Genomic DNA, 20,826 nt, shown 5'->3' with positions numbered 1-20,826 from the left:
AGTTTGCTATGCATCAGTTATTGAGTTCACCTGCCTTATCCCTCCAAGTATCAGAACTTCTCGTGGATTATGCTGATATTGTGAAGATGCTGCAAGAAAATGAGGCACCAAGTACAACAGAAGACAGCTTCTCCTCAGATGAACTACCACAACTGCTCAGGCTTCGCTCTGTATCATCCTTCTCTTCACTTCTTGTTTTCCTACAGGCTATCCTTCAAGGACACAGATCCACAAAGAAAAGCCTGAAAACAGCAGCTGACTACTTAGAAGAGGCTTTCAGGGTGTTGAGACCACCTTGTGAAAGATTCCAAATCTTTGTCAAAATGGTTGAAGCCTGCATCCACATGATAAAAGAGAAGCAAGAACTATAAATGTGTTGATGTGTCAGAAGTCCATCTTGATTCCTGTAATTCTCACATAGGAAAGAGTCTGAGCATGTCTGAACACATATAAAAGAAGTATCTGCAGCAGCTGTTTCTAGTGTTTTTATTTTTGAAATCTGGGCTTAGTATCTTTGAGCATTTAGTGGTCAACATCAAGTTCTAACAACTTATTATTTCAAATAACTGATAAACCAACAGCAACAGGAAAGTAACATGACACACAGAAAACAAGTTAATGGTAAAATAGTTCTGCATTGAATCTGTTCTGGCTGCCTAGGCAACCATGTCTCAGGATTTCAGGGTCAGTAATTCAGTTTCACAGAACATGTTACTAGGTTTCAGATCACTAGATGTTGGCCTCCTCCATTACAGATACCTAAATCTGATACACAAGATGCTGAGCCTCAAACTCCTCCATTCAATCTGCTAAAATATGAAGACATAAAACTTCCTTAAGTGCCTTTTGCACCCCACAGACAGACTCTTTCTCACTAAAAATAAAGGCACAAAGAGATCTGCAAAGAATCCAGAGTCTGTGTGTATCTTTCCTGAATGCATATGGGAAAAACTACATACAGCAAAGGGTATTGCTGATCTATTCTTCAGAAAGGCCATAGATAACTGCCCTCCTACTTGAAAAGGTGCAAGGAATGTATCCTTTCATGAGCCAGGCTGAACGTTACAGTCTCAGCTGGAGAGCTGCAGTTGAAAGCAAAGGGAGGGTTGAACCTTCTGTAGCAACAGGAACTCCAGAGTCTGATTTCCTGTAATTCTTCTCACCCGCTATTCAAGTGCATATATCTAGAGGCAGCCAGAGAATCAGTCACTGTGAGCCAAGCACATGAAAACTCCAACTACACTAGGAAGAATGGCCGAGGTGAGGGCAGTGGAACCACTGTTCTTGCTTCTTGAAGCTGAAATAAAGCCAAGAGAGCAGTCATTTAGACCTTTTTTTGCTACCTAGAGCTTCCTGAACTTGCTAACACAAGCTTTGCCCAGAAGAGCCATTTTTCAAGTCAATCTACTACTGTGGCTTAGGTCCAGGCACAAACTCTGACTCCTAAATAATTATTTTGTGCTCTAAGGTTGCATTGACACACTATTGTCCAAAGAGACAAAAGCAAGTGTATTGGTGGTGTATTCATTAACTGGAACAGACCCAGTGAGGTCTTCCAGCATGGAGTTAGCTCTATAGCCAGGAAACTATGTATGTGCATTGCCAAAGGATACCTTTCCTCCCTGTTGTCACAGGAGAGAAAACACCACTAAAGCAATGGTAGTTTCGTTTGCACTTTCCTCAGCTTGCCGGAGTAGTAGTGGACCAAAGCCCAGAACAATCCTGAGGCCTGAAGAGTAGCAGCCTTGGAAGCCACCAGAATAAATATCCAGAAAAAATTCAAGCTGCCTGCAAATCTCATCCGCCTTTGCAATAGGAATGCTGAGGACCCAAATGCATGTGTCCTATGACATCCTTGCAATGGCAGATGGGATAAATGGAAGTAGCAAAGAGCCCTGCAACCTTCTGTGTATCAGGTGAACTGTGATGTGCTCCCAGGTTTCATGACAAACAAGTAAAAACCTGTGTCATGTGGCTCTCATAGGTGAACACAGCTACAGATTTGGCCTTCGGTGGGGACCCGTGTAAGTGCAGCTGGCGAGGACTGCTTGGGGACCTTGGAAACACTGTCCCGCTCCCGCCCGCATGAACATCCGTATACGGTACCTTCCACGAGATGGCAGTGGTACTTGCTGTAGCTCCCCACAGAATGCAGTTGCAGCCGGTTATCGTGCTGTGTCTGAGAGAAGCTTTTGACAAGGAATGTCTCATAAGGGGGAATGAGGACTTCCTTTTCAGATATGTAGTAAGAAAAGCCTTGCATAGCTGCTCCTAGGCAAGTGGCCACTGTGAAAAAAGTTTCATTCCCAAACTTCTGAGATTCATTCCAGAGGCGGGAGGTGGAGGTGAAACGGCCAAATCGCACCTTGTTGCCTTCCATGGCTTTGATATACAAGTCTTTTACACCCCTGTGCACCCGGTAGCACTTACGTTTCCCCGTGCTCTCCTTGCTGCTCTGCCATAGCTTCATTATCTGAGTAGCAGTTGTCAGGTAAAAGTGAAAATATTTGAAACTGAAGTTGCGGCTGTAGTGCTCTGGAGAGCTTCCTGCTATAGATGTGGCCCAGTTCAGCTGAGAGTGCAGGGAAGAGTTCATAGTGTAAGCCATGAGGACTATGGCATGGCTTTCCTGCATCTCCCTCAGGAGACCTACAGGGCTCTTTAACAAAGCCTCTTGAGCCTTCTTCCAGAGACTCAAATAGCCCTTGTTAGCAACTATTTCCTTTTGGAAATAGTCTCCTCTCTCCAGTTCTTCCATCACCTGCTCTCTGCACCCTAGATACTGGTCATCAAAGGAATGCAAAGCCATATCCATCATGAGCTGGCATGCACCCTACAACATAAAAGCAAATGATGATTAGTATCACGTGTGTTTTGTGTATCTCTGTGGGTGCAAGCCAAGTTTTTCCCTACCCTCTTCTTGCCTCTTTGTCATTACTGGCAAAGCAAGGACAGCAAGTAGGCATCTTCGACAAAATCATCCTGAGCAACCTCAGGCTATCGACCAAGTCCCACCTCAGGCAAATTCCAGCCAGGATGCCAAAATTCTTATTTCATGTGGATGAGTGGCACTGAAAACTTAAGAAAAGTTGGCCCTTCAGAAAGTGAGGGTATAAAGCCTGGAGGACAAACCCATGGTCCAGTTATTTCAATATTGTGCTCATGATTAATAAGTGTTTTTGAAAAGGGAAAGAATAAGCAAAAGAAGAAAAAATGTGCTAGGGTCAATGCAGCCTGAACACACTCAGAGGTAAATTTCTTCTTACTGTCTTGTCATACATCTTGGACATGTTTTGGCTTCAGGGACTGATGTTCAATAAAAAACAGTATAGTAGTAGTGAACCAAAACTTTTGTTCATCAGTTTGTCTCAGTGAGGCCAGCTTGACTTGTCATACCTTAAATGAAAGTGTAAGGATTTACACAACTGAGTGCTGTAACAGGAAAATAACCTCTAATATGTAACACTATCTGTTTCTAGCATTTCTAATTAATAAAAATCTTCTGTAATAAGATCTAAGAAATGGTGTGAGTTATGGCATTGTTCTTTTTGCTGTTTGATCTCCTAGTAGACTGATCATGTACTGTAGTCAGTTGATAATTGAATTCTATAAGTAGAAATTCACTTCATGTCAAGTATTCATCCTAGACACATAACCAGATTGATACCCTTCTTAGCCTCTGAAGTTATACTGGCCCATAAACTACATGGGGATTCAGTTTTTCTATGATCCCATAATTGCTCTGAGGGACAGCTAAAAGGCATTACAAGAAATAGAGCAATATTGTCACTGTCCCATCCAACAAAACATTTTCACAGAGCCTTGGCCGAGACAGGCTGGAAAAAAAGGAGAGGACCGTAATTCCATGAGATATACTCACAAACATACCCTGGAAAACCATCTGGCTCCAAATAAGAGGAAATTTGCAACCAAGTAGTTAAAAGGAATTTGAACAGGTAAGAAATTCAACAGAGCAACTGAAAGCAGAAGAGTTAAAACAGAACCCAAAGCTCCTTAAAGAACATGTTTCAAATGAAAAAGAAAAAAAGAAGGGGGAGGGGAGGGGAAAGGGAAGGAGAAAGGTTTATTTCAGTGGGATAAGCAATTTTACCATTTAAAATGAAGAATAATGTTAGCAATGTTTAGTCCTTTTACCAGCATTTGTGAGGAGATCAGCAACAGAAGGCTAGCCAGCAGCACTGTCATCCCAGAGTCTCCCTAAGACACCATAAAGAATATTTTTGACCAAGTAGAGGTCATTTATATGTGTTTCCCTTTTTCTTGAACTGGAAGATTCTGCAGTTTGCAATTTGCAGTCAGGTTTTGGTTACAGTTCTTCAACTAAAGATCATTCACCAGATTCTTACAGCAATTCACAAGTCATTAATCAATCCAAACAGACAATTTACTGGTAGAAGTGAGCTGACAATCCATAAGGAAGGGTCTGGCTTCCCCCAACTCCATCTAGTCTGGTGTCCTTCACCTTGATAGTTCTGTTAATTTCAAGGTATCTGATATTCTTGTTCTTGCAAAACGGAAGAACTCCCTGGCTTGGAGATGTCAAGGCAGGTCTCTCCTGAGGAGTTATGTGTCAGGATGAGGTGCAGCGCACTCCCTGGTCAAGAGCTTAAAAAGGCCCTTTCAAAAAAGTGTAGAGCTCTGATAAAGCCAACACAGAAATGCAGGGTAGGTTGGGATCCCATCTGGAAGCAGAGATAACTGTCCTCCTCCTCCTTATCTCCTCCTGGTTTCTAATAATGTGTAGCCAATTCTAACCTTACACCACTTTAGAGTGGCACCATATTGAACTGTTTACACTGGATAAGCTCAAAATGAGTGTAAATACAGATCCTCACCGGCAAAGCCCCAGGGTCTCTGATAACTCCTCTGCATGGAAAATAGCCAAGAAGAGGTGTTAGGGCCTTGTTCTGACTACAGAGAAGTGAAGTCTCAATTTAGGAGGCCAGGTCTACTGGAGGCTGGTGGGGCTGCTTCTGGTAGAAGGCTTGCCAGGCTGGTCAATAAAGCTTTAAACTAGATGTGTTGGGGGAGGGGGGCAGGGGGCTTCATTCCATCCCAACACACCTAGTCAGTTGCCAGCAGCTATAATAAATGCTTGGAGCAATGTAGAGATATTCCACCCGCTCCAGCCAATGAGCTGGCTTCATTTGGAGCTCGGCTCAGACGCCTCTATACAAACGCCCATAGCATGGGGAACAAACAAGAGGAATTAGAGATGTGTGCATGTCTATGGTGGTATCATATAATAGGCATCACAGAAACACGGTGGGATGGCTCCTATGACTGGAGTGTTGGAATGGAAGGTTACAGGCTCTTTAGAAAGGACAGGCCCAGCAGATGGGGAGAGGGAGTTGCTATTTATGTTAGGGATAGGCTGGAGAGTATGGAACTCTGTCTGGGGACAGAGAGTTTGTGGGTCAGGGTTAAAGGGAGAACAGTGATGGGAGACATTACTGTGGGGATCTGTTACAGACCGCCTGATCAAGAGGACTCTGTGGATGAAGTACTTTATAGACAGACATGAACAGCCTCACACTACAGGCCTTTGTTCTCATGGGGGACTTCAACCACCCTGATATCTGTTGGAGGGACGATATGGCCCAGCACAAGCAATCCAGGAGGTTCCTCGATTGTGTGGAAGACGACTTCCTCTTGCAAATAATAGAGGAGCCAACAAGGAGAGGTGCCATGCTTGACCTCGTGCTCACCAACAGGGAAGGGCTCGTTGGAAATGTGACGCTCCAGGGCAGCCTTGGTTGTAGTGATCATGAGATGGTGGAGTTCGAGATCCTCAGGACAGTGAGAAGAGCGTGCAGCAAGCTCACTGCTCTGGACTTCAAGAGAGCAGATTTTGGCCTCTTCAGGAACCTGCTTAGTAAGGTTCCGTGCGATACAGCTATAGAGGACAGAGGGGCCCAAGACTGTTGGTTGATATTCAAGGATCACCTGCTACAAGCTCAGGAATGTTGCATCCCAAGTAGAAGGAAGTGCAGCAGGAGGGCCAGGAGACCTCCTTGGATGGATAAGGAGCTGCTGAGGAAACTTCAAAGGAAAAAAGAGTATTATAAAAGGTGGAAGCAAGGACAGGTGGCATAGGAAGAGTACAGGGATGTTGTCTGGGAAGCTAGGGACCAGGTTAGGAAAGCTAAGGCCCAGTTACAATTAAACTTAGCTAGAGGTATTAAAGATAACAGGAAGAGATTCTACAGGTACATAGCAAATAAAAAACAGACTAGGGAGAATGTGGGCCCCTCAGGAAGCTCTCGGGAGAACTGGCTACACAGGATTTGGAGAAGGCTGAGGTTCTGAATGACTTCTTTGCTTCGGTCTTCACTGGCAAAGGCTCTGACTACAGCACCCAAGTCTTGGAAAGCAGATGCAGGGACTGTGAAAATGAAGACCTTGAGCTCACTGTTGGAGAGGATCTGGTTCAAGATCATCTTAAGAACCTGAATGTGCACAAGTCCATGGGACCTGATGACCACCCACAGGTCCTGAAGGAGCTGGCAAATGAAGTTGCTAAGCCACTGTCCATCATATTCGAAAAATCATGGCAGTCAAGTGAAGTTCCCGACTACTAGAAAAAGGCAAACATAACCCTCATCATCCAGAGGGGGGAAATGGAAGACCCAAGGAACTACAGACCAGTAGGTCTCACCTCTGTGCCTGGCAAAATCTTGGAGCAGATTCTCCTGGAAGGCATGCTAAGGCACATGGAAAACAACAAGGTTGTTGGTGACAGCCAGCATGGCTTCACGAAGTGGAAATCCTGCCCAACCAATTTAGTGACCTTCTATGATGGAGCTACGGAACTGATGGATGGGGTAGAGCAGTTGATGTCATCTACCTGGACTTGTGCAAAGCGTTGGACACTGTCCCACATGACATCCTTGTCTCTAAATTGGAGAGACATCAATTTGATGGATGAACCACTTGGTGGATAAAGAACTGGCTGGATGGCCGCACATGAAGATTTGTAGTCAATGGCTCAATGACCAGCTGGAGACCAGTAACGAGTGGTGTCCCTCAGGGATCTGTGTTGGGACTGGTCTTGTTCAACATCTTTGTCAGTGATATGAACAGTGGCATTGAGAGCACCCTCAGCAAGTTTGCCGATGACACCAAGCTGTGTGGTTCGGTTGATACGCTGTAAGGAAGGAATGCTATCCAGAGGGACCTTGACACCCTTGTGAGGTGGGCTGATGCCAACCTTACGAAGTTTAACCATGACAAGTGCAAGGTCCTACACCTGGGTGGGAGCAATCCCAGGCACAGCTACAGGCTGGGCAGAGAAGAGATTCAGAGCAGCCCTGCAGAGAAGGACTTGGGGGTGTTGGTTGATGAGGAAATGAATATGAGCAGGAAGTGTGCGCTTGCAGCCCAAAAAGCCAACCATATCCTGGGCTGCATCAAAAGGAGCGTGACCAGCAGGTCGAAGGAGGTGATCCTGCCCCTTTACTCTGCTCTCGTGAGACCTCACTTTTTGTATTGTGTGCAGTTCTGGTGTCCTCAACATAAAAAGGACATGGAACTGTTGGAACAAGTCCAGAGAAGGGCCACGAGGATGATCAGGGGACTGGAGCACCTCCTGTATGAAGACAGGCTGAGGAAGTTGGGGCTTTTCAGCCTGGAGAAGAGAAGGCTGCGTGGAGACCTCATAGCAGCCTTCCAGTATCTGAAGGGGGCCTATAGGGATGCTGGGGAGGGATTCTTCATTAGGGACTGCAGTGACAGGACAAGGGGTAACGGGTTAAAACTTAAACAGGGGAAGTTTAGGTTGGATATAAGAAGGAAATTCTTTCCTGTTAGGGTGGTGAAGCACTGGAATAGATTGCCCAGGGAGGTTGTGAATGCGCCATCTGTGGCAGTGTTCAAGACCAGGTTGGACGAGGCCTTGGGTGATATGGTTTAGTGTGAGGTGTCCCTGCCCATGGCAGGGGGGTTGGAACTTGATGATCTTAAGGTCCTTTCCAACCCTAACTATTCTATGATTCTATGAATTTTGGGGTGTTGGTGGGCTGAGAGCTCCATTTCTTACCACTCCTTAACAGTGCTGCTCCTCCCAGCATGGTATTTGCCGTGTTGTGCCATGCCTGAAGAGTCTTCTCAGCCAGATCCCCTCTCTTTGACTCAGAAGCCTAGAGAAACATGGAAACTTGACTGACCTACTGCCAGAAGGCAGAATTCTTCATGGCCCAGCAGCGCACATGGCTTGATGTAAACCTGGCTATTTGAAGGCATATTCAAGAGTTGGTTGGAAATGTCCCAAGCAAAATTTTTCCCATTCCCTCCATCCCTTACTTCAGAATTCATCAATTCAACAACAAAAAAGTCAGACATAGGATGTTTTCATGTTGGACATCTTCATTAGCTCACCCATCTGACTGGCAGTGGCAGGATGCCAGTGCTCTTGTCTGCTATAGAGAGTGACAAAGGATTTAGGCTCCTCTGAAATCTCAGCAGTTCACTGGTTGCACTGCTGTGAATTCAATAGGTTTTAGAAGTCCCAGTGGCCGCAAGGCAGAGACTTTGTCATCACTGATGGGTTCTGTTGCAGACTTCTGGATAGCTGCAACAGTGTTGATCTGGCTCAATTTACAGAAAGGAGAATGGGCCAGCCTGTTTCAAAGCCAATCTTTTCAAGTTGAAGTCAAGGTTCAGCTAAGAGGCTGACAAATTCCCTAGTCCAGGTGCAGCCTGCCAGTAGAGAGAACATTTTATTTTGGAAATGCAACAATTTGTTTCCACATTAAAATACTTGAGAAGTTCTATTGTTTTCTCAAGAAAAAAAAAAAAAAAGTGGCTGCTTTTTCATCTTGCTGAATAAGGTGAAAAGTTAATTTTAAAAGTACAGAGTATTTTGGAGGACAGAAAAGCCTTATCCTGTCCCACTGTCCTTGCAGTGAACACTCAAGATAAGTCAGAAGTGATGGTCTTGTTACTTGTTATCTTTATAATTGCTCAGGCCTTTTGAACCCTGGGACCTTTACTGCATCTCTTAGCAATTAATTAGATCATGACTCTTTCTTCACGCATCTCTGCTGATGCTCTGGGGTCTTGCTCTGTGGCATCCTATTCAGCACCCAGGCTGTCTCCCTTGACAGAGAAGAGCTGAGCTGTTCAGCTGGTCCCCTCCACCCTGACTGGCAGTACACGTTCCATTTTTTTTTCCAGATGCTCTGGAGTCCTATCAAGGTGCTGGAGTTGACAGTGCCTCCTGCAGTCTCCAGTCCAAAGCCCTCCCAGCTCTGCTAACTTAGCTTGTTTTTTGGTAAATATTTATTCCCAGTGCATATGCTGTTTACATCTATGAATGCTGCTGGGCAGCAGAGGCTGGGGTCATGTGGATCACACTGAGTCCTGCCAGGAGTTTCTCTCCCATCCTGGGGCCCTTACTGTTTCCCCCACATACTTCAAGCATTTTCAGGCAACGCTTACCCTGTGGGCTTTCCAGGAGAGTCAGATGTGACCCAGCTATGTTGATGAGCTCTGCTGATCGCTACTGCACAAGGTTCTGTGGATAGCCGCACCCGCGTGTGGAGCTGCAGGAGGAACTGCTGCTTCAGCCCTGCTCTCTCTCAGCCCAGACTTGTCAGGACCCTTGGTGCTGGGTGGCTTCACCCTCACCTTCAGCCCCGTCCTCTCCCATGAGGTCTAATGCCCTCCAGCCTTCTTTTGCATCCCCTCTACTCTCCCCTTCCCCATCTGCACACCACCAGAGAAGTGAAGGGATACAAAATGCCTCATAAATATGAGACTAATGGCAGAGTCCTGGCTCTCAACAACCAGATACTTTGTGATTCATGGCCCTTGCCAGTGTGCACTCCCTGACCTCTTCCTTATTACTCCTGGACTTGTGGAAATTCTTTTCTCCTGCTGGCAGGGAGCTGCACAGTTTGCACTTCTGTGGTTTCAGTGGCACGGGGGAGGCAGCAGCTCTGGTCTGGCTGCTGTTTAGTTTGAGGGAGAGGCTGCAGGGCTGCAGGAAGCGGGCAGAAGGAGGAGCAAAAGAGTGAGTGAGTGCCTGAAGATGGTGCAGCTCCTTCTTGGGCAGTGCCAGCACTTTCTCCTTCACAGAGGGCCACTGTATTCTGCCCACTTGGCCCTTACCCAGGGGTTGAAGAACAGCTGGCTCCAGGTCTCCCACTATGAGACTGCAGAGACAATTTTAACCCTGAACACTCTGGAATACCCTGGAGTTGCTGAAACTCTGGACTCATCCCCATCCTACACACAGCTTAATGCCAAAGAAATAAGGAAAGGCACCAACCCTGACACTACAAATCCTTCCCACTTTCTTGCTCCCATTTTGTCCAGGTGCTGCATCTCAGTCATTCAGGGCACTCTTATGTTCAGTGTTTGCTGGCCTTCCCTCTCATCTTCCTTGCCCCTCTAGTTTTCAGCTTGCTGTACCCAGGATGTCCCCTTTCCTAGTCACTGACTATCCTGAGGCCAGTGATGAATCCTGGTGGTCTTTAGACTCTCATCTTGGGAATAAGCAAAGTCAGGAGGTTAAGTGCTTCCACAGAGCACCCAGATTGGATCCCTCCTGCTTCAAGAGGTCTCTTTTTTGGGAGGCTGATTTGCAAAGAAATCTAAGCTGAGACACAAGGACCAATGTCCCTTCAGTCCTGCAACCAATGCAGATTGAATGTGCTCAGTCTCTTTGTGTGTTTCTCTCTCTGTCTGTGGTGGCAGACAGCGATAGGTGTGATGCAGAGTTCGTTCCACCTTCACCTTCTCCTGGTCACAGACAGAACGTCCCCGAAGTACCCTGAGCAAATGCGCAGATATCGGGAGGCAGCAGAGCTCTTCAAGGGAAAGGTAAGTCCAAACAGAGATTTGGGGAGCAGTGATTTCTTCAGTGGATGGGGATGGCATTACTTCCTTTTCTGTGGATTAGGGGGGCAAATCCAAGTGGCAGTAGAAGAGGATTGGTTGGATAATTAAGTGGAGGGGTTGGATCTGTTCACCTTTTGCCAGTTTTCCTCCTTGTAGGGAAAATATCCTCTGTATCTTGCTCCTCTGCTCCCTCAGTGGGACGTTATGTACTTCCTTGCTTCTGGTCCAGTTTTGTTCCCTTGTATTAGGAGATGACAAACAGCTGCTGCACTTCAGTCTGGTGAATCAAAAGGAGCATGATCCTGGTGATCCTGCCCCTCTACTCTGCTCTTGTGAGACCTCACTTGGAGTATTGTGTGCAGTTCTGGTCTCCTCAACAAAAAAAGAACATGGAACTGTTGGAACAAGTCCAGAGGAGGCCACAAGGATGATCGGGGGTGGAGCACCTCCCATATGAAGACAGGCTGAGAAAGTTGGGGCTTTTCAGCCTGGAGAAGAGAAGGCTGCATGGAGACCTCATAGCAGCCTTCCAGTATCTGAAGGGGGCTTATAAGGATGCTGGGGAGCTACTTTTCATTAGGGACTGTTGTGATAGGACAAGGGGTAACGGGTTAAAACATAAACGGGGGAAGTTTAGATTGGACATAAGGAAGAAGTTCTTTACTGTAAGGGTGGTGAGGCACTGTAATAGATTGCCCAGGGAAGCTATGAATGCTTCATCCCTGGTGGTGTTCAAGCCTAGGTTGGACAGAGCCTTGGATGATATGGTTTAGTGTGAGGTGTCCCTGCCCATGGCAGGGGGGTTGGGACTAGATGATCTTAAGGTCCTTTCCAACCCTAACTATTCTATGATTATATTCTATGATTATATTCTATGATTCTATTCTAGAAGTCCATTTTCCATTGCCTGCTAGTGATAGGCTGAGTGAGGGGGGCACCTGCAGACATGGTGTGATTCCCTGAGAAAAGAGACATATGTGCATCTGCTTGGGTTCTAGGGACAAAGAGCATTCACTGAATATTGCTGAAACAGGGTGAGAGATGACATAAGGTTTCATAATGGGTTGCTTTCAAAATAATCTTTAACTGCACCTTCTGATGCTGCTGATGCTATCTGCAGCCACTAGTGATATGAGGTGATGGCATGAAGGATGATGCAAAGTGATAAATGCAGCCTTCCCACTTTGCTGTCTCAGAATTGCTCTGTCATCTTGGGCTGTATTTCAGAAAGTGGTTCTTTGGCTGCTAAAAGTGAGTTCACAGAACGGCTTGTGAATTTATTCAGAGGCATCTCCTCTTCTGCTTGTGAAGAGATGAAAAGGAGATAAACTGTGGCAGGCTCCAGTGCGAACTTGAAAATCAGGGAAAATAGCCCCACTAAAATTTCAATTCAGCTGAATATAATTGAGTTGCAGATTATGTCTCTACTTTTCCCTTCTGGCCTTTTAGTTTATGTTGTAGGACGAAGCAAATCAGGAAGAAAGCCCACTGGATTTACATTTTCAAATGCTTCTAAAGCAATGTAATCATTAACTACAATAAATACAATGGACATAAGAGGGCAGCAGAGGATTAATAGTGGTACTTCAATCTGCCTTAACCAAGCTAAAATCCAGTTCCTCCATTCCAGCAATAAATTTCTGCACTCAGATCCCCAAAGTTATAATGACTTCAACCCGTATAGACATCTGGTAACTCGGAGCAGACAACATGAGTGAGGCCTTCATGTGCAACTTCCCTGAAAAAAATATTTACTGAACAGGAGAGGAAAATATAAAACTAATTCAAAGATGCAAATATAGACAGGAAGCTTGATTTTCTTTTTGTGTGAACAAAATCATACAATAACAACCCCCCTAACTTATAGTACAGCAGGCACTAGTATTTCACTAATCTCTCCAGTATTTTTCCCAGCAAAATTTTCACTGCTTTCAACAAGCATTTTGTTCATTTTTGTTGGATGGCATTCAGTTCAATTTTGCTGTGAGCAATGAAGCCCCATCAGTTTATGCCAATAGAGGAACCAGTCTCAGGTGTTTGACCAAGGAAAGTAGAGATTAACTGTTAACATTAACTGCCTTCTCCTTGGCCAAGATCAGCATAGCCAGTACAAGTCATAGCAGCTTGCCAAACAAGAGATGCTCACACTCACACTGGCAGCCATCTCTGCAGACTTATCCCATGTCCTTACTGTAGGGCAAGGGCTTTCAGAGAAATGCTGAATTTAGCAGATGGTAAATCAGGAAAAACCTGGCTCTCCTCTCTGTCACTGTCACAGAGTACTGGGATCATGACCTGAATTTCAGTGTAGTCACTTTCGATTCACACTAGGGCACAGGAGGGGAGAAAGCAGTCTCACGCACAGGGACCCTGCTCCTCAGGGGTCACAAGAGCAGGTTTTGTCCTTCAGGCATCTCTTTAACCACAGATGAAGGCTGTTTAGAAAAACGGAGAGAAGCAGCATACCAACCTGCTTTGCATAAGCAGTATTTATTGTACTAGGCAGCTGAGGATGGCTGCATCAGCTTACACACAGTCAGAGAGATCTGGTCTTTTTCAGCCTCCTGATGGTCAACAGTCTTTTTTTTGGAGATGGGACCTACCATCTATGTCTCAGAGAAGAAAGCTGACAAAGCACATCAGTGGGGGCTGTGGGGCTGTGCAGAAAGTTGTTAAGGTATAACATTCACACCAGGGGACAGAATGAAGTAGTACAGAGGGTGGATATGTATATAACTACATATTTTTTATATATATACGTATATATATGAGAGATACAAGTTTTCTTGAACCGATTTTATTTTTATTTCAGTGTTTATTGAGTTTTTTTAATTCTTCCTCTCTTTTTTTTTTGGAGCTATTTAGGCACTTTAAGTTTCAAGCGTAAGTGCTAAAGCATCAGAAAGAACTGATTATTTTTTTATTGTGCTCGGGTATAATCAGTTTCACCAGAAACCAGTTGTAACACAAACAACAAGAGATTTCCAAGTTACTTTTTACAGACAGTCACCGAATGCAGCATACAAATGGAAGATTTCATCTAAAAGGACTCCTTAAACATGCCTTTTGGGATTTATCTGTTGTTGCTATACAGGCAAATTTTGTGAGAGTATAATAGTATTTCCACACTTCTGTCTTTAGAAAATGATCCTACACTAGCACATATTTGGGGTGATCATACTACCTGAAAATAGTGAACTTTCCCAGTCATTGTACCAGGAGACAACCATTTTGCCTTCTTCCCAGTGAGCATCCTAGGATCAGATCCATTGCATTTACACACAGTGTGACATCCTTCTTCTATAACCCTCCCTCATCTTGCAGAAGAGGACAAAAGGTCTAGTTGTGTTGCTAAGGCGTATATTGATTTTCCTTAGAGTAATCCCTTTTTTTTTCACCGGTTGTGTCTTAGGGATTCAAATGGAACAGGGTAAGACAGAGTTTTCTGGTGAAGCTCAAAATGCCACAAAAGACAACTGAAGAGAGACTTTTTTGGTGACAGGAAAAAAGCTAATGCAAGCTTAACAAGTGTAATAATTGTTGCCTTGGTGTTCCAACTGGTAAGGGAGACAACAGAAGAAGACCCCAGTCTGGATGGTTTTCTTCTCTCCTTCCCACCCACAACCTTCTTTCTCCCAGGTTGTTCAGAGTGGTCCAAAGCCAAACAAACAAAGTGACCGTACCATCCCTAGTATCTCCCAAAGAAACGGTTGTAGGCCATGGAGAATCCTATTTGGTCAGAAAGATAGTCACAGGGGGGGTAGTTTTCACAACGCTCATGCATCTGCTCCATTGGACTTTTGTAATACTCATAGTACCTGGAGTAGACAAAGAGAAAGATGCTGTTATGCAGATTCAGTTAATGCAGTTGCAAAGGGTTCACACTGCTGACACTAACATGAGAAGAGTGATTCCCCAGGCTGTCCCAACAGGGGACTTCTCATGGTCTACTTACATGACGATAGATTGCTTGATCAATGCTGGGAACAAATGGAATTGAATCCAACTTAAAACAATAGAAGCAATTGTTCATGAGATTTTATCAACAAAGAATACTATGGAAAAAGTTTGGCTATTTTTTGTTCCCAACTTCATTCCTCAACTACTCAGGAATCTTTATTATTATTGTTATTGTTATTTTTGTTGTTGTTACTGCTGCTGGTTTTATTTATATTATTAATATTTTTGATTGCAAATTTATTTAACTATTTCCTGTTTACCTTTATTTGCACCCAGTTTCTTCTTACTTTCCTACTAGCCACTATCTTCCTTTAGCTTAAGCAGTTTCCTGTTATCATCCTCTCTTCTGCTGTAGACAGCAACACTGTCCCTGCTCAGCTTGTGTTTTGCCAGGCTAAGCTAACCCAAATCTTTTAGTCTCAGCTATACACTCTGGATGCCCTTCTCAATTCTTCTTCTAGGTTTGGTTAATCTTTCCCAAAGACTTTACATACTGCTACAAGAGTCCCACCAGTATCTCAAGACTTTTTACTTTATTTCTGTATTGAAAATACCCTGCAGCACCCCTGAATTACATTTGTTGCATCCATATTACCAAACTAAGCTTACATCATGATCAAATAATATGCCGCAATGTCTGTCTGCCTCAATCCTTCCTGCTTAATGCTTATAACAGAAGCTGCTTTTATGATGCCTCACCTATAAGGGGTAGTCAATACAGACAATAACAGTTGCCGCTACTGAATTTCATCTTGGTTTTAATCACTGCAGGTTTCAATATCAGTAAGTTTCTCTGCTACAGTACTCTGATCCTTTCCTTTAATGATGGGGTCTCCCAGTCTTCTATTGTCTAAACCCAACAGTCCAAAGACAGATTGAATAAAAATCTTTTTGCACAGACCTACACAAGAGTGGCTTAACAACCTTTTCCAGGAAATATGTGAAAAACATTCCTGGATTACCTCAAATTTCTCCAACTGTTTAGAGGTAGGATTTCTCCAAATCTTTGTGTATAGGATTTCAGCACAAATATATGTAGGATCTACAGCTTCAGAAAGAACAGCCAATCTGATCTAGCCACATCCCTGTAACAGAGCTGTGCTTCTTTTGTAGGGAGTCAGAGGCATTGACCAAGGTTCTGTGATACTCATTATCCTGGAGATTTGTTCTAATGACCCTGTGGCCAGGGAAGCTTCTAACTTGTATCCTGCTCTCCACATGGCTGGCCAAGACAGCTAGTACTATCTTCCTCCCAGGGAGGAATATCAGAGTCCAGCTGGTATTCCTTTGAGTTTTCAAAAGGATATTTATGAAAAAAACATTTGTCTATAAATGTCTCCTATAGCCTGTTTTTGCTACAACTCATGAAGATAATAACATAGATGTACAACAAATCAATGCTTTGTCATGTCTTATTGCCTTCCCATCCCCTCTTCATAACAGGTCCAGAGTCTAGTTCTCAGCCTGACTCCTGAGTCGTTACCATTCATACAGGCTGGATCTCTTCTGCCTCTTCACAAAGGTATTGGCAACTTCTTTTTTAATCTTGATACCTACCAAGAAAGAACACAGCAGGTTAGAGATGCAGGCCCATGATCTATGAGAAGTAGAGACCAGCCTAACCTCTGGAACTGGACAGTCTATTCACAAGCAGGTGACTGACACAAATCATCCTAATCCTCATCTTTACCACCCCACTGTTCACTCAAAGCCCAACAGATGGGCTCCCTCCTCACTCCAACCTGCACAACTCCACGGAGTAAGGGCCTTTTCTGTCATAAACTCCATTCTCTTATCACACAGGGTCATCTAATTCCACGGCAAATGTGCAGATGGCAAAGTCATGACAGCATAAAATATGAGTAAGGAGAAAATTCAGGGAATGACACCCTCTCTCCCTGGTCTGGTTAACTTCAAAGTCTTGGCTTCCTTTCTGTATTTTGACTCAGACTGAGAGTGATGTGGGATACCAGCCATCAGGCCTTAAAATGCCTCCAGTGAGCCATAAGCAACAGTCAGTGCACAAACATACCGATGCTCACATGTACATAATGCCATGAAAAATGAAAGATATAAAAGAATGTCAGCAACCATCACCAAAGGAGAAATACACACAGGAGATTAAAAGATCCTGTTGTCTAGGACTTGGAGAATATGAGAGGTCTTCCTGCCGTGACAGCATTGGCACCTGGTCTCCACTAACATGTTGTCAGCACAGTTGCTTGTTTGTTCCCCTGAATTTGTGGTTTACAAACACCGGGGTACTGTGGAGTGGAGCACCTGACAAAGTGCAGGTAAAGCCACTTTGGTCCTCACCCCCAGCCAGGGCTCAGCACAGCACAGTCTTGCTCCGTAGTAAGGACCCACAACAACAGAGGTGTGCACAGATGCTGACGCACCAACAACACAGACAGCTCTGCATTAATACATGTTTCAGCAGGGCAACTGGCAAATTGCCAAGTTTCTAAGTTTCTAGGAGCAAGTTTCTGAGGACTCTACCTGGAGGGTGATGTTGGGGTTTGTGCCCTTCCCTCATCATCGTGAGGCATTTGACTGTGTTTCCGTTCAGTGAGAGGTGCCCCCTCTCTAACAAGCTGGGGTTAAGTATGGATCAAAATGCTGACTACACAGAAACTGACAGCTAATAAGCAGTCAGAAATCACCGCCTTTCCCTGAACACTCTTTTTGATCTTTTTTTATTTCCCAATCTGTATTTGTATTGGCTCACTGGAGAAATACCAGCTTTCATGCTCCTCAGCAGCAATGTTATCCTTTAAGGTGTGAGAACAGAGAGACAGGAGGGAATAAAAGGGATTTTCCATGAAGCTTTCTGCCAGGATCGGCTTGCTGCAAAATCTGTGGACATCCCAAGGTGTGCAATTCACATGTCCCTGGCAACCTAACAGAAGGGACTTCAGGAGGCAGCCTGGAGCAGCCATAGAAGATGCTTGCTTTCAGGCTCTCCAGGTTGAGGGATCTGGCAGGGATGTCACAACCTGTTGCTATGTGGCACCAAACCTTTCTGCTCTGTGATCCTGCACACCAGACTAACTGTTCAGAAGATACAGAAGAGCAGAGCCTGGAGGCCCTGGAGCAGATTCTGCCCCCTTAGCAGTCTGAGGATGCAACAGTCACTTTGGATAAGTCTCTGATGCCAGCCCAGAGAAGCAGGGAGACTGGCTGCGTTGCTCACAGTTTCACAGAGAGCAGATGCATCCAGCTGCTAACAACCTTCAGGACTCATGTCTTGCCTTGGGGGCTGCTGGACGGTTGTGGTAATGAAGGCTGCGTCACTAGCACACCTGGAGTGATGCTAGGGTGCCTGCATGGGAGGCTGACCTCCCTTGTGTCCACTGCCACCATAGCTGTGAAAGGCAGTGCCTCTATTCACTGAAGGTGTTCCTGCACATCAGGGACTGCAGTGCTGCAGGAGCTAAAAAGGAGTAACTGGAAGAGCTCAGCATGGTTCTTGTTCACCCCTTGAACCTATTAAAGGGGAAAAGGAGGCAGATGCAGAAGAATGGAGCTGAGCATCAGTCACAATGATATACTCACTGTCAGTGCTGGGACCTGGAAGACAGACACGAAGGAGTTTGCTTATGAGTCCTCCCCCTCTGCTTTGCTCTGTAATGAAATCCCTCTGTCTATTGCCTGGGTCCAGCTTCCCCCAGTTTTCCAGAAGGTCTGTTCCTTCCAAAAAGGGTTTTGTAGCACCCACCATTTAGAGACAGACACTTCTACCACAGCAGAATTCCCTCGTTGTGCCTGGGTTTATTTAATTTCAACTTTCTCTGATCCAGATTAAATGACACAATAAACATATAACCACCATTGAAGCTGGAGGAAGACCTTCATCTACCTCCTCACCCTTGCTAAGAGCAGGGACAGCTAGAGCTACGGGACCATTTGAGTAAAACCTCAATTTGGACAGAACCCCAAGAGAGCTGAATATCTCATCTATTTTTGGAAAGAGAGGTTTCCTTACCTCTGGGGAGAAATCAGAAGTCATTGATAAGGACTAGAAATAGGGCCAAAAATAAGGAAAAGTTCTGTCCTTACAGCTTCCTGGCTCAGGCTGAGGTACCTGGATCCGCAGCCCTTGCAGGAAGAATTTACACACTGTATTTCTGTGTTCAGTCCTAATCTTAATCCCTAATGCTCCCTGGAAACACCCAAGGAAAGCATCCTCTAAGGGAATAGGAGGTCTCCTAATATTGGGTCTCCTACACTTCCCTATTTCACAATTTTTTTTTCTTCCACCATTTCCCCATACCTTTTTTCAACAGTGTCAGTTCCACCCAAGTCACCAGGTATTTGGCATAAGTGTATTTAGGGGCAGAAAGAGGGCTCTAGAGACCAAAAAAATAACAACTGTGCTTAAACAAAAATGTTATGTGAAAAGGGTTGTGTGTAGTTCTGGTTTTAAGCAATGTATACATTCCTTGGATTTAAAAAAAAAAAAACAAAAAAACAAAATTATAAAATTAGAAGTTACTCCAATGCAGATAAGCATTCTGGAACACAATAATGACTAAAAAAAAGCAGATATATATGCCAGACTGAGAAAGTGAGAAAGAGATTGACAGAAGGAAAACACTAATTAAATAAATATATATATTTGCCAGTATTGAATCATGACTGAACAAAATTTAACTCTGAATGAGTTAAGAAGGAAAGACTGAGCTCTCTCCTGCTCAGCTTTAATCTTCTTGCCATAAAGGGAAAACACTTGTTTTTATGATCTTTACCCCCTCCCTCTCTCTTCAACTATAGAGCTGCCATTATGTTACTATCTTTTTATCATTAAGTCACCATCGCTAGATAGCCTTCAAATGCGATGTGCTCTTATTTCAATGGGACAACTAATTTCCTTGTAACCACTAATAGGAGGCTTTTCCCCCAAATTCCACATTTCCCTGCAACTGAAGGCTTGACTTGGTGCTTATCTCTGTGATCCTACAGCACTGCAGTACTGGCAGGTACAAAATCCTCCCCCCTGCCGTGGTCGACACAGACCTGCCTGCAGTTCAGCCCTCTTACTCAAAAGAGAGCATCCAGCACACCTTTGCCAATTCACCTAAATGCTAAACTGGTTTAATACTTAAACATATTCAAATGTTCAATTTCTCTGCTGCAGTTCAGTGATGCAATTAGGGGGTAGGGTTTGATCAGTAGAAGGAAGTGCCCAGCAAGAGACAAGGCTTTCTGTCCCCAGACCCTCACAGCCATGGTTCTCTCTCTGGGACAGAGATGTGAAGTTGTGTGATGACCAGTGGTGCACCTTGTCTCTGCAAGGATGTCTCTTGCAGACCAAAGGGAGGCTGGCGGCAAGCTACAGGGATGAACAGCACTCCCAAGAGCCTTCCTAGAAAGATGTCCCCTTACCTTTCTCACCACAGCAGAGAGCTGCCAGGGCCAGAAACATGATCAGTGATGCCAGCAGACTCTTCATGTCTTCCTTGGCTGTGCTCGTCTCCCTAACCTCAGAGCTTTCCTGGAGGTTACTGAGGTTCTCCAGAGCCTGCTTTTGGGCAGCAGTTTATATCCCGTGATCTCCTGGAGACATCAGGGCTCTGGCTTGTGTTCCTTTGTCTGAGCTCCAAAACAAAACATGTCCTTCTGGCCAGGAGATATTTAGTCCTGGCAGCCATTTTGACATCCATCTCAGAACCTGTGGCATTTCCAGAAGATTTTATCTGAGGTTTTGAATGAGGCAGTTGAAGAAAAACAACTGGATAAAGAAAAAATCAGTTTTATTATAAACATGAAACTCATTCATGTTTGTAAGTCACACTAGTTTCTTGCTTTGAAAGCCAGGGGAGAAACCAGTACGCCCTGAAGCAGAACATTCTTTCCATGTGATGGGACTCTCTCACGTAGAAAATCAAATGACACTGAACCCAGTGGTGACCCTTTTCCCATACCTCACCCTGACCCATTCCCCTGAAGGTAAAGAAACCCATGAAATAGTTTGCATAGGGCAAACACAGAGTAGATTTTTGC

General features: G+C 44.7%; 2 protein-coding genes across 3 annotated transcripts; both read right to left on the bottom strand.

The window, feature by feature from the left end:
- Nucleotides 1–939: 939 nt before the first annotated feature.
- ART4 (ADP-ribosyltransferase 4 (inactive) (Dombrock blood group)) lies at nt 940–4,646 on the bottom strand. Of its 2 annotated transcripts, none has more exons than XM_057429567.1 (3): nt 4,156–4,646; nt 2,107–2,833; nt 940–1,297 (listed from the first exon to the last, which is right to left on the bottom strand). In XM_057429567.1, exons 1-3 carry the CDS (start codon nt 4,204–4,206, stop codon nt 1,203–1,205), a joined length of 873 nt encoding a protein of 290 aa, XP_057285550.1. In that variant the 5' UTR covers nt 4,207–4,646; the 3' UTR covers nt 940–1,202. The 2 variants fall into 2 exon arrangements, with proteins under 2 accessions (XP_057285550.1, XP_057285558.1); XM_057429575.1 differs by having other exon boundaries at nt 2,107–3,119; nt 4,156–4,244.
- A 9,873-nt stretch (nt 4,647–14,519) lies between these two features.
- Nucleotides 14,520–20,826, bottom strand: LOC130610156 (osteocalcin-like). Its single transcript, XM_057429809.1, has 3 exons — nt 20,209–20,826; nt 16,307–16,376; nt 14,520–14,681 (listed from the first exon to the last, which is right to left on the bottom strand). Exons 1-3 carry the CDS (start codon nt 20,273–20,275, stop codon nt 14,552–14,554), a joined length of 267 nt encoding a protein of 88 aa, XP_057285792.1. The 5' UTR covers nt 20,276–20,826; the 3' UTR covers nt 14,520–14,551.

This window comes from Pezoporus wallicus, unplaced genomic scaffold, assembly GCF_028554395.1.
Source record: "Pezoporus wallicus isolate ANWC-B61680 ecotype Strahan unplaced genomic scaffold, APGP_CSIRO_Pwel_v1 scaffold_3294, whole genome shotgun sequence".
Taxonomy (NCBI): Eukaryota; Metazoa; Chordata; class Aves; order Psittaciformes; family Psittacidae; genus Pezoporus; species Pezoporus wallicus.
Note: the sequence above shows the minus strand (reverse complement) of the source record. Positions and strands in the feature narration are given on the sequence as shown.